The 13,356-nt window shown below is 36.1% G+C and overlaps 1 protein-coding gene across 1 annotated transcript in view; it reads left to right on the top strand.

Annotated features, from left to right (window-relative positions):
• The window catches only part of TTBK2 (tau tubulin kinase 2), a 123,350-nt gene that overhangs the window by 67,580 nt on the left and 42,414 nt on the right, over window positions 1-13,356 (top strand). The window contains exons 5-7 of the mRNA XM_069596071.1: window positions 5,683-5,823; window positions 7,531-7,635; window positions 11,106-11,171. Coding sequence (XP_069452172.1) covers window positions 5,683-5,823; window positions 7,531-7,635; window positions 11,106-11,171 — 312 coding nt within the window. The remainder of the gene's footprint in view (window positions 1-5,682; window positions 5,824-7,530; window positions 7,636-11,105; window positions 11,172-13,356) is intronic.

Below are 13,356 nucleotides of genomic sequence, written 5' to 3'. Positions count from 1 at the left end.
ACATGGATTACCAGATATAATGAGTGTTCCTGTCCCTTCCTTCTCCACCATTTATTATGTTAAGGACTTTAGGTTCCCATTTTCACAAATGTCAACCTTGAGTGTTTGAAAATTTTAAAATGAGATGGAGAGAAATGCCGTTGTTCTTTCTCTTTACTATTAACATAGCTGTGTTCTGTCCTTGAGATGGAGAGTGGAGTTGGGTTGGGTAGCAGATGACAGAAATTCAGAAAGGGAGCATTGAAGTAATGACTGCAGCAAAGAGAGGGAAATCAGCCCATTCTCTCTGACACTGACACTGCCTCTGCCCCTGCCCCTGAATGAACACACGCGCGTGCACACACATACGCACACGCAGTACTCACCATCAAAGTTTAAAAGCCATGGTTCACTTTGCTGCCTAACTTAAGAGAACTTAAGAGTTCTCAGGGTTTCCCTTCATCTTTAGCAAAGTTTGTTTTAGGCATTTGGTTCTTTTGTTTGTTTATTTTTTCAGCTTAACTACTTAGTAGTGATTTCAGAGACATAGATCCTCACCTAAATTCTTCCTCTTCTTGTTAGGGCTTCTCTTGTTTCCCTCAGCTATCCTTCAACATGTGATTTACATCTATAGACATTAATTTCCTGCAGACTATTGTCTTGATGTCTCAGAGTCATGTGATTCACTACTCGAGCCAGCATAGTTTTTTTACTTGAAGCAGAATCCCTGTATCTTTTTAGGTCATTAATATGGACCTTGCTGTCTCTCATTTTGGCCTGTAATAATATAACTTTTGTATGCTATTTTATAGTGTTTTTTTCTTCTGGATTTATTATGCATCTTACTTGATCCTTGTCATTTCCCCTGAAGAGGATAGGGCAGGTTTTACCCCCATTTTGCAAATGAAGAGACTTTAGCTCAAGGAGGCTTGAGGTTTTCCTGGGACTGACTAACTTGATGGGTGTTAGGACTTATTCAGTGGAGGCCTTGGGCCAATATTCTTGGCACAATAAGAGAAAACTCTTTATTTTTGTGTATAGGTTACTACTGACTGGAGGATGTGGAGATGCTTTTTAAGTCTGCAGAGTCTCTCTCAGTCCTAGCATATAGTCTTTTTTATTTGATTTACATTCACCTTAATCTCACTTCTGGAAATGAGAAAGCTGCATGTATGGAAAACTAAGGAGGATGGTGTATATCAAGCAGTGATGGCTCCTTTGACCTTTGGCAAGCTTCTGTGGACTTATCTAAGAATGCTTTGTTTTGACTTGCATGCTGTTTTGGGGTTTTTTCCCCCATCATTAAAAACCCCACCATTAACCTTCCACCTCTACAAGTTTGACTTGATTTGACATAAGACTAAAGCTGGTATAACTGTTTGAGGGTTCTTTCTCTTGTTTGACATATTAAAGTTGACTGCTAGGGTTTCCCCATATATTTTGATAAAATTTATATGCTCAGACCCAGTTTCTCACGGACATTTCTGATTTCTTCTAAAAACCCTCATTGTTCTTAAGCTCACTTTAGTCTTTTGCCTCCTGGTGATTCAGTTAAATAGTATCTGCCTTTAAATTTTTAAGGAATAATCCTATTTCTCCTATAGAAATTCTAGCTATTTACCATGAAAATGGGTCTGAAATCTAATAGGATTCAAGCAATCATACACGTTTATTTTCTCATATCTACTAGGAAGACTGTGGCCAGGTCTCATTTGCTATCCTGTCACCATTGAGGCTTTATGTGATCATCCTTAGTATAGCCAAAGGATGGTATTTTGTGATAAGCATATCACCTGCTGCTGCTGCTAAGTCGCTTCAGTCATGTCCAACTCTATGCGACCCCATAGACAGCAGCCCACCAGGCTCCCCTGTCCCTGGGATTCTCCAGGCAAGAACACTGGAGTGGGTTGCCATTTCCTTCTCCAGTGCATGAAAGTGAAAAGTGAAAGTGAAGTCGCTCAGTCGTGTCCGACTCTTAGCAACCCCATGGACTGCAGCCCACCAGGCTCCTCCGCCCATGGGATTTTCCAGGCAAGAGTACTGGAGTGGGGTGCCACTGCCTTCTCCCAAGCATATCACCTAGGAAAGGGCAAAAAATGTTTTGAATCCTGTAACCAGAATAGATATAGATCTAGATTGCCTAACATCAGGGCTGCCATATATTTTTAAGCTTTTTATTATTGTGGAAAAAATTAAATATAAATGAAACTAGAGTTGTATTCTACCTTTCTTCTCCTTCCTCAGATGATTTCAAAGCAAATTGAAGTCATATTTTATCATAAATATATCAGTATATAGTCAAGAATTCTTTTTTTTCCACTAGTAACCATAATACACAATAATATCTTTTCAAGTCAGTCTTTGCATTTTCTTGGTTGTGTCTCTCACTTATTTTTATATTTGTTTTACTTGAACCTGGTTCCAGACAGGGTTTATACATTGTATTTGGTGGATATGTACATCTTAAGCCTCTTATTTTTTTAAACAAAAATTTTAAAAGATTTATGTATGTATGTATGTATTTATTTTTGGCCATGCTGGGTCTTTGTTACCGCAGGCAGGGTTTTTCTAATTGCAGCAAGCCAGGGCTACTCTTCCTTGCTGTGCACAGGCTTCTCCTGGCAATAGCTTCTCTTGTTGCTGAGCATGGGCTCTAGGAGTGTGAGCGCCAGTAGTTGCAGCATGTGGGCTCAGTAGTTGTGGCACACTGGCTTAGTTGATCTGCAGCATGTGTAATTTTCCCAGACTAGGGATCAAACCTGTGTCCCCTGAAATTGCAGGTGGATTCTTAACCATGAGACCACCAGGCAAGCCCCTATTTTTATTTTTTTTAATATTTATTTATTTGGCTGTGCCAGGTCTTAGTTGTGGATGCTTTGATCATCATTGTGGCATGAGGAATTTTTATGCAGGATCTTAGTTGTGGCACGTGCAATCTAGTTCCCTAACCAGGGAGACTAGGGATTGAACCTGGGCCCCCTGCTTTGGGAGCTTGGAGTCTTAGCCACTGGACTACCAGGAAAGTCCCTCTTAAGCCTCTTTTTAAAAGTTCCCTCTCATTTTTTTCCTTAAGTTTTTGTTGTTGTTGTTGTTTGTATTGTCATTGATTTTAAAAATTGTTATGCAGAAGTTTCCATGCTCTGGATTTTGCTAATTGTCTCCATGTGGTAATACTTAACATATCCTTCTTTCCCCTGTATTGTCTATAAATTTGTGATTAGATCAGATTCCAGTTTTATTTTGCTAGAATACTTCAGAGATGGGTTGTGTGCTTCCTATTTATATTATATCAGCAGACAGTGTGTCTGCTTGTCTCTTTTAGTTGTGTTAAGATGGAATCAGTGAGATTCTGAGGCTATCAGCCTCTCCATCCATTTTAAAGTTCCCATAATTTTTCTCATGTGTGTGCTGAGTCACTCAGTCATGTCCAACTCTTTGTGACCCCATGGACTATAGCCCCCCAGGCTCCTCAGTCCATAGGAATTCTCCAGGCAAGAATACTGGAGTGGGTTGCCATGCTGGAGTGGATTGTCATGCCCTCTTCCAGGGGATCATTCCAACTCAGGGATCTAACCCAGGTCTGCCACATTGTAGGCAGATTCTTTACCGTCTGAGCCACTGATTTTTCTCTTAGGTTTTATCAACCTGTTAGTAATCACTGCCAAAATTCTTTACTTCAGTGGGGTTGCAAATGTACAGTTACAGTTTTACAATTCCTCTTTATTACTGGAATTCTTATAAAAGCATTCCATCAATTATTAGGTTATCCTTAGGTACATTTCACACAGAAAGGCAGACTAATATTTGATTCTTTAATTTCAAGTTTTCAGAAAAATGAATTGGCTCCCAGTAGGGAGCTTTGATAACATCCTTACTTTCTGACCCTGGAGGAGGAAATGGCAACCCACTCCACTATCATTGCCTGGAAAATTTCACGGGCAAAGGAGCCTGGCAGGCTACAGTCCATGGGGTCTCACAGAGTCGGACACAACTGAGCGACTTTACGCAGTTTACTTTCTGATTCCTCCTAATGAGAAATGGTATTTAGAGACCAGAATCTAGATGCTGTGGGTCCCTGCAATTGGGTTGGTCATTGTTTCAAATTCTTTTCAAGTGGATAGGTTCAGGGTATATAAATTTTTTTAAAAGAAAAAATATATCATGGCTCATATTGATATTTTCAGTTTCAAATTTTTTGTGATAGAACTGGCATATAATTTCTTTGATTTTATTATATATTTTCATTTCTTTGCCTAATATATGTAGATGAAATTATGGTTAAAATTTACATGAGAGTTATCCAGTATATGTGTGTAGGAAAGGAGACATTGTATGTAACATATGGGGAGAGGAGGGGTGGATAACAGATGAAAAAAGATTGGCCAATAATTGATAATTATTAATTCTGAGTGATGGATAGGTATGTGAGAGTTCATTATATTACTTTCTTTCCTTTTGAGTATGTTTAAAACTTTTAATAATAAAATCCTCTTATATAGTTACTGGATCATGTTAAATTTACAGCATTATTTAGGGAGAAATGAGTTTCCTTTTTTATTTAATAATATTAATTCCATATTACTATGAATATAAATTCTTCATATAAATGCTACAGGTGGAACTACAACATCATAGCCTGCTCTCAATCAGAATGCTAATTTGTTACCTACTCAATAAGGAGTCTTCTGGGTAGATCAGTACTGTAAAATGGAAAAAGAACACTTTCCAGTTAAACAGACTTAGATTTGAAGAACAGCTTTATCTTAACAGGTTGACATTATTTAAACTCTCTGAGCCTTAATATCCTCATCTGAAAAATTGGTGTAACAACTTCTGTTTAGGGTGCTAAGGACTAAATACCGTCATGAATGTAATATATCTGGCACAGACTGGATAAATCCCTTGTTTTTATCTACTGCTGTGATTGAGTGTTTCATACCTTTTTATTTATACTAGTAATTAGCACTTATTGAGTACCTACTGTGTGCCAGACACTACATGGATCTTGTTTAAGCCTTATAAAACAGTATAAGGTAAGTATTATTGTCCCCATTTTATAAGGAAGCTGTGACATAGAAAAGTTAAGTAGTTTGTATAGGAATATATGTTAGGCAGTAATGAGGAATTACTGCCCTGTGTATGTTTATCTTTTTTATGTAATCAAGACTACATTTTGTTATGACATCAGTGACAAAGGGAAACATGACGACTCAGGAACATAATATGTTATAGACACGGAAAAGATAAAGACAAATACTATATGATATAACTTTTATGTGAAACCTAAAAATTATAACAAACTAGTGAGGAAAACAAAAAAGAAGCAGGTTCACAGTGGGGAGAGGGAAGCAGGAGATGGGGCAATATAGGGATAGGAGATTTTTGAAGTGTTTTTATGGCATTATATGAAATCATGTGTGTGAAACTTGCAAACTGTGAAGTACTATTGAATTTAAAGAGTCCTTCATTTTAAAAAAAATTTTTTTTAAAAGGAAACAACTTAAAAAACTTTGGTTATTCTTAAATTTGTCTGAAATGTTCATACATTATCTTAAGAGAATTCTTCTCGAGTGAGAGGATAATGATTCAGATAAAATCCTTGCTATTTCAGTCAAAACATCTTTTAATGGTAAACGAATAATTCTCTGCTCTTCTCCCATGCTTTCAGTAGCACACTTGAAAGCGTTTATTTGGTTTCCACAGGGTCGGAATCTGGCAGATCTACGCCGTAGCCAGTCCCGGGGCACGTTCACCATTAGCACTACTCTTCGCTTGGGTAGACAGATTCTGGAGTCTATTGAGAGCATCCATTCTGTGGGATTCTTGCACCGAGACATCAAACCGGTAGGGGGCCTTTTCCTGCCAGAGCTCAGAATGAGTTTGCTTGGTGCTCTTGGTCTTACCATGTGTGTGTGTGCTCACTCACTCAATAGTGTCAGACTCTTTGCAACTCTGTGGATTGTAGCCTACCAGACTCCTCTGTCCATGAAATCTTCCAGGAAAGAACATTGGAGCAGGTTGCCATTTCCTATTCCAGAGGATCTTCCCAACCCAGGGATCAAACACACATCTCTTGTGTCTCCTGCATTGGCAGGCAGGTTCTTTACCACTGCGCCACCTGGGAAGCCCAGTGTTATGATGGGACACATTAAATTACAAATGTAGGTTTCTATGTTAAATACAAGATAATGTTTCAGTTTCTGTGGCAGAGATGTAAACTTGAAATGTATTGTAACTTGCCTTTTAATTTTTTTAAAATGATAATTATATACTATAACTTATAATCAAGAGCTTTTCTCATACAATGAAAGTTGCTCAGCAGCCGAATTAAAAATTACTAATGTTTGACTTATGTGTTAACACTGATACTTACTTAGCTTTACACCTAAATTGATAGTCATTCTTCAGATTTCTTTTTTCTGATATTGGTTAAAAATACAGATTCATGTTGTTTTTAGATGTTGGCATTGTGTTCTTTGAACTATTTCTCAAGTGACAAATTATACTTGAAAGAAACCATCAATTATAAAAGAGCTTGCTTTTTCTCTTGAGTGCTACCATGCCAATATAGTATTTTTTTTCTATTCTGTTTTCCTAGAAATTGCAATTTCTGTAACTGTTAAATATGCTTTTATTTTCTCCTTGGTTTTTGTGTTACTCACAGGGGAAATGACCCATTTCTGATATGCTGTATTTACTATAAATTTATTGTGTTGCTTGTTGCAGTTGAAAATTATACCCATCTGTTGCTACATGATTTCAGAAATTAAACAGTTTACGTGAAAATGACAGCTAAAGTTAACATAGTTGAGTCAGACTTAATGTAATGTAGATTTTTCCTGCTTTTATTTCCATGTCAAGTTAAATGTCATTATTTGAGAAGCATAGTAATTGAAGAGTTTCCAATATGATTAGAAAGCTCCCTAAGTAGAACAGTATTTTAAAATAAAAGCTAACAATTCTATAACAATTAGACTTTTGCTTTTATACATTCTTTTACTTAATATACCCATTTTTGCAAACCTGTGGTCATTTAATGCTACATTTATCTTTGTTAAGGGAAGGATGGAAAATATATTGTCCTTAAGTCTGTTATGTTTCCTTGAATTGTATTTTCATTTTTGCACTTAGTGAAATTCAGCTTCATGATGCTTATAGGAAATTCATTTCAATTTCTGGACTATATATTCTATTTTGTTCACTTCTAGTTCTTCCCATTTAAAAAAATAAGGGTTGGGTGTTTGTTTAAGTAGTGACTTAGACTAGAATTTCAAGAAACTTATTAGAGTACTGACTCCAATTAAATCAGTGTTGTATTTTATGTAACTTTATAATAGTCACACAAATTTTTTGCTCAAGTTCACCTGATCTTAGGCATTAATAGAACCTGCAGCAAAATAATGTGTTAATATCCAATAAACATTGACCAGAGCAGTATATGTGGGATGTGTATTATATAGAGTTTAAATAGAAGAATTAAAATACAGGAAGGATAAGATATAAGGACTAAGTATAATAATAATAGGTATGTTTTCATTCTTTATTTTCTAGTCAAACTTTGCCATGGGTCGCTTTCCTAGTACGTGTCGGAAATGTTATATGCTTGATTTTGGCCTGGCTCGGCAGTTTACCAATTCCTGTGGTGACGTCAGACCAGTAAGATTTTTTCATACTATTATTAAATATTTGAGGATTAGCTTATTATAGTATCACTCTTTTTAAAGAAATGCCGATTGTGTATCAGAATGGATATCATCCAAGAAGTATCGTATAGAGTTTATGATTACGTTACAGATAGTATTCATTAATTTTATTATTGAGTGTTACAGCTTTTAAAAACATGCACAGAGTTAGAGTGTATCTTGTAAGAACACACATTACCCCTTTAGGATCAAGGGTCTTTTTTGCCGTCTGAGCTTCTTTCTACATCATATACTACTTTTGTTTCAGTTACTGTGTTTGTCATACCCAAAATTTACATTTAGTTCTGTTTTAAAATTTCTCTTTATTAAAATTTCTGTTTGATATGGCATTGCCGTTATACTTTCCTTTCTTTAATCAAGCTTTCCTTTAGTTCTGTGAACATATTTATAACACCCACTTTGAAATCCTTTTATGTCCAGCATCTAGTCATTCTCATAAGTGGGTTTTGTTGCCTACTTTTTTTTTTTTACATATATGGGTCACACTTTCTTGTTTCTTTGCATGTCTTGTAACTTTTTGTTGTTGTTGGAAACTGGGCATTTTAAGATAATGCTTGCATGCTGCTTCTGCTTAGTTGCTTCAGTTGTGTCTGACTCTTTGCGACCCTACGTACCATAGCCTGCCAGGCTCCTCTGTTCTTAATGTTTAGTTCCTTAACATTTAGTTCCTTAACATATTCTTTCTGAAGTTCATAATGTGTGTACAATAAGTACAAATGTGTACTCTTATTTTTTCCTTTTGATTCAAAAGGTAGCATAATGTACACTTCCCTTTTTCTTTCACTTTACAGTGTGTCAGGAGATCTTTCCGTGTCAGAATATAGAGCAGCTGCAAAGTGCATATCTGTAAGACAAATCTCCAGAAGTGTAATTGCTGGGTCAAAGAGAACGTATGCATTTGCAACTTTGATGGTTAATAGTGAAAGTCACTCAGTCGTGTCCCACTCTTGGCAATCTCATGGATGGTAGCCTGCCAGGCTCCTTTGTCCATGGAATTCTCCAGGCAAGAATACTGGAGTGGGTTGCCATTTCCTTCTCCAGGGGATCTTCCTGACCTGGGCTTGAACCCAGGTCTCCTGTGTTGCAGGCAGATCTTTACCATCTGAAATAGCTATTGCCAAATTACCATCAATTGAGGCAGTTTCTGGAGATCATCTATTTTAAGGCTCGGTTACGTGTTGCCTTATTCTTAAGACATCCTTCCTCCACAGGACTTCTCCTTTCTTCTCACCAAGTAAAACTAATTCTTACCACTCCTAGACTTTCATAGCTCATTGTACTTTGCTAATGGTGTTTATTATAATCTACTTTCAATTACAGTTACCTGCATTTATAGCTGCTTTCCCCAGTTAGGTTGAATTGTTTTTTCTGCATCATTTAAGGTGGCTGAATTTCTTTGACCTGGTATTATTTCTTGGAGGGATCACATCAAAATCTCCCTAGGCAGCTGATCTCTTTACCTCTGTCTCAACCTTTCCATGGCAAAAGTAAGGTCAGAGTCAGAACAAAGGACTCTTAATTGTTTTCCTTCTAGAAGGAGAAATCTCCAACCTCAGAGTTACATCAACCAAATTGAGAATATTAGATATTCCTGTTAGTCATGATGTCTTAGGAAAATATTGCGATCTACTGACTGTGATTGTCAGTGAATGGCAGCTAAGGGAAAAAAGGGAGCTTAAATAGATTGCAGAAATTTTTGATTCCTGAGACTTGACATTAAATACAAAGAACATTTTAAAAATAGTTAAGTCTTGAAACTAAAAAGGAATAACTGAAGGAGAAAAGATAAGTTGATGAAAGAAGAAATAAGTAGATAATTAATATGAACAGATTAAACACAGGTTGCAGAAATGAACAAATGGAGGAAGAACACATAGAATGTTTATCTGTGTAGCATATGGCTGAGACGACTCTGATAACTGAAGACTCTTAAAATAACATTCATTGTAATCTCTTCAGACTACCACATTAGTACATGTTAATTGAGGATAATTTGACATTACTGAAAAAGAGAGCAAAAAATTCTACTAATGAAAATTATTGGCCATGATCATTTTAAAGGACGGCAGTTTTCCTGTTGAGCTATAGCATCATCCATGAATCTTAAAGGCACTGACTTGATATTTGTGAAACAGTAAAGTAGAAACATGGAGAACGAAATGGCAGCCCACTCCAGCATTCTTGCCTGGAGAATCCCATGGGCAGAGGAGCCTGGTGGGCTACAGTCCATAGAGTTGCACAGAGTTGGACACGACTGAAGTGATTTAGCATGAAATAGAGTGTATGATTTCAAGTCAGAAGACCTTGGTTGATGCCTGGTTTTATCACCTACTAATTCTGTGTCCTCAAATAAGTTTACTTTTTGGAACTTGTTTCTGTGTCTGTAAAGTGGGCAAAACAAAGACTTTGCCATCACAGGGTTTATATTCCATTGAAAGAAGCAGGGAAAAACCAAATAAGTAAAAATATGAATAAAATCAATTTTAGGTAGCAAAAGATGTTTTGTGAAAAAAAATAAAGCAGAGTAAAAGAACAGAGTGGCATTGCAAGGGCAGATATTATTTTAAATTATGATGATTAAAGAATATTTCTCTGAGGAGGTGACATTCAAGCAGAGGGCTGAATTTGGGATAGAAGAGCCTGCCATTGGAGGTGTGTAGAGAGATGGTGTTCCAGCTAGAGAGAATAACAAGTACAAATTCTTGCGCTAGAAACAAACTTGATCGGAGGGGAAACCTCAAGTAAATCCATTTTGGCATGAGGCAAGTGCCAGAATCATGGAAGGTGTTATAGGCCAAATAACTAGAATTTAGACTTTATTCCAAGTTGAGCTCTCTGGGACTGGGATTCACATATTATGTAGACTTTATTCCCAGTACCTGGCACATAATAAGTGTGCAATAACTTGAGTTTATAAATACGTGAATTACACGTACAGGGAGAGGTTCAAGTTGCCACTGTCTCTGAATTGAGTTTGAGTGATATAGCCAAGACAAAGAGGTTGGTATCTTAGTTTGCTTAGACCTCATGTTTTTAATGTACTTATTTGTAACCAGAGTCTGAATATTAATGTATATACTGTGATGCTTGGCATGATTCTGGGTACATGAAAGCATTTATGTTTTCTCATGGATAGAGTTTATTTATCATAAATCCTACTTTATTTAGGTATAAATGTAGGTATAAAAAATGAGATTCATTGATAATTAAAATAGGACTCATTAATAGCTGTTATATTTTAAACGTATGATTTAGAGATATTCTCCTCTAATTATTATAATTTCAGTTATTAAAAAAAGTTAGAAATTTAAGTCATGTTTTCTTGAGTATAATACATGTTTCTCCCTTCTACTTCATGAGCTCACCTGTGCTGAATCTTATGCTATTTAAAGCTCATTTATTACCCTTTGCTTGGTTTTGTAGCCTCGAGCTGTGGCAGGCTTTCGAGGGACAGTTCGTTATGCATCAGTCAATGCTCATCGGAACAGGGTAGGTGTCTGAACTCGAGTCATAGCTGTATGAGCATGCTGATGCTCGAATCAGATTGACTTCTTTACATTAGAGTGCAGAGGTGTTAGTAATACTAATGCATGGTAAGGTGTATAGTGGATATATAATAGATGTGTACAGCTACAGAGAAAATAAAATTGAATTTGGCAGAAAATCTAATAGCTAATTATATACACATCTATGGGGACTCTTATGTCCTTAATTAGATATAAGTAAGTATTAATACATTTATTAAAGAATTTTGCATAAATAAGACATCTGTGTTCTATTTCAAGAATTTATTTGGGAATTCATATTATCAATACGTAATGAAATGTAGGTCATCATTTTATCCGTAAGATACGTCTAATCTATTATATCCTCTCTCCATCAAACATTTGTTTTTATGAAGATTTAAAATATAGAAGCTTAAATTTTTCTTTCATCTTTAGTGAATTGTTCATCTCTTTTTGGGTTAAATTTTAAAAACCTCTCTTTTTTTTCTTACTTTTATCCTTTTGTTTTGCTCTTAATACTTTTTTTCCTTACCCTGAACTTTAGTTATGAGTAGGAAAGGTGAGTACTTTATGGATTCTCAATCCTTGAACTTGTTTGGACAGAGTTGGGAAATTTAACATGTGATTCCTTGATAAAGAGAAATCTCTTGATTTTTGTTACCTTATTCTTGTACAGCCAAAACTGCTTTGATTAAAACTTGACTGATGCTAAATGTAATAGGACGAGAATGCTGTGGTTTTACACACAATGCTTCAGTTAACTTGGTTTCTTAGGATGTGATTATAAATTGAAAATAGTTAAAGTATTTTTTTGTCTGTGTGAAATACTCTGCTAAGCATTTGTAACTCATTTGATTTGATTCAGTGTGCTTTATTTTGTGGTATTTAGTTAATTATTCTATCTTGAAAAGAAAGTATTCATTCTCTAGATAGATTCTTGCAAAATTTTAGGAGTACTATACTTTCTAATTCTGTAAAAGAATATGTTCACATTGGAATCTTTGAAATATGACATTCATTTTGAGATAAGCATAAACATGTTCAGGGATCATAATATAAGCATTTCCAAAATAACTACTAGAAAGAGATTATGTGTTTTTTTTTTTAAATTTGAAGAGTACAGATTTCTTCTAAAAGCCTTTCCAGCATAGAGTGATCTATCAGCTGTTCTGTTAACCTACTTATTTAATGTTGATAGGGAAATTTGATCACATATTGCAGTGGTTCTTACCCTTCTTTTCTGGTCCCAACACATCTGAGGAATAGAATGCTTTATACGTTAGCTCAGCTTCACAATACTGATCATCAATGTATATGGTGGCAGAGGAATACAACTAGCAGAACCTTGAGAGATTGTTGTCTAGTTTAAAAATAATTCCCAGGTAATTCTAATATACTTCTTTCTTCCATGCTCTGTGACCTTGATTTGATAATTTTTAAACTTAATGCACTGCGTTTCTATTTTGGGGGTACCTAAATCTTAACCATTTTTGTTTGTTTTTTGTTTTCTTTTAAGTGAAAGCAGGTTTATTTAGAGAATCTGAAACTTTTAACATGAATAATTTCCAAACAATACAAGGACTTTTCAAAATACTTGAATGCTGTTTACTTCATCTCATTGTTTTCCTGCATTTTTGTTAATACTTGTTTTATCACAATGTATGTGCGCTCCGTCACTCAATCATGGCTGACTCTTTCCAACCCCACGGATTGTAGCCCACTAGGTTCCTCTATACATGGAATTTTCTAGGCACTATTACTGAAGTGGGTTGTCATTTCCTACTCCAGGGGATCTTCCTGACCCAGGGATCAAACCCATGTCTCCTGCTTTGGCAGGAGGATTCTTTACCACTGCACCACCTGGGAAGCCCATTTATCACAATACTTTGAAGAAATTATTTTACTTCTGGTTCTGTGGTTCTTACTGAGATCTTTGTCCATTCTTGCTGAAAGTGAAAAGTGAAAGTGAAATCACTCAGTTGTGTCCAACTCTTTGGGACCCCATGGACTGTAGCCTCTGAGGCTCCTCCATCCATGGAATTTTCCAGGCAAGAGTACTGGAGTGGGTTGCCATTTCCTTCTCCAGGAGATCTTCCCCACCCAGGGATAGAACCTGGGTCTTCCACGTTTTAAGCAGATGCTTTTACCGTCTGAGCCACCAGGGAAAC

The sequence above is a fragment of the Ovis canadensis genome, chromosome 7 (genome assembly GCF_042477335.2).
Source record: "Ovis canadensis isolate MfBH-ARS-UI-01 breed Bighorn chromosome 7, ARS-UI_OviCan_v2, whole genome shotgun sequence".
Lineage (NCBI taxonomy): Eukaryota > Metazoa > Chordata > Mammalia > Artiodactyla > Bovidae > Ovis > Ovis canadensis.
This window is presented reverse-complemented; position numbering and strand designations above follow the sequence as displayed.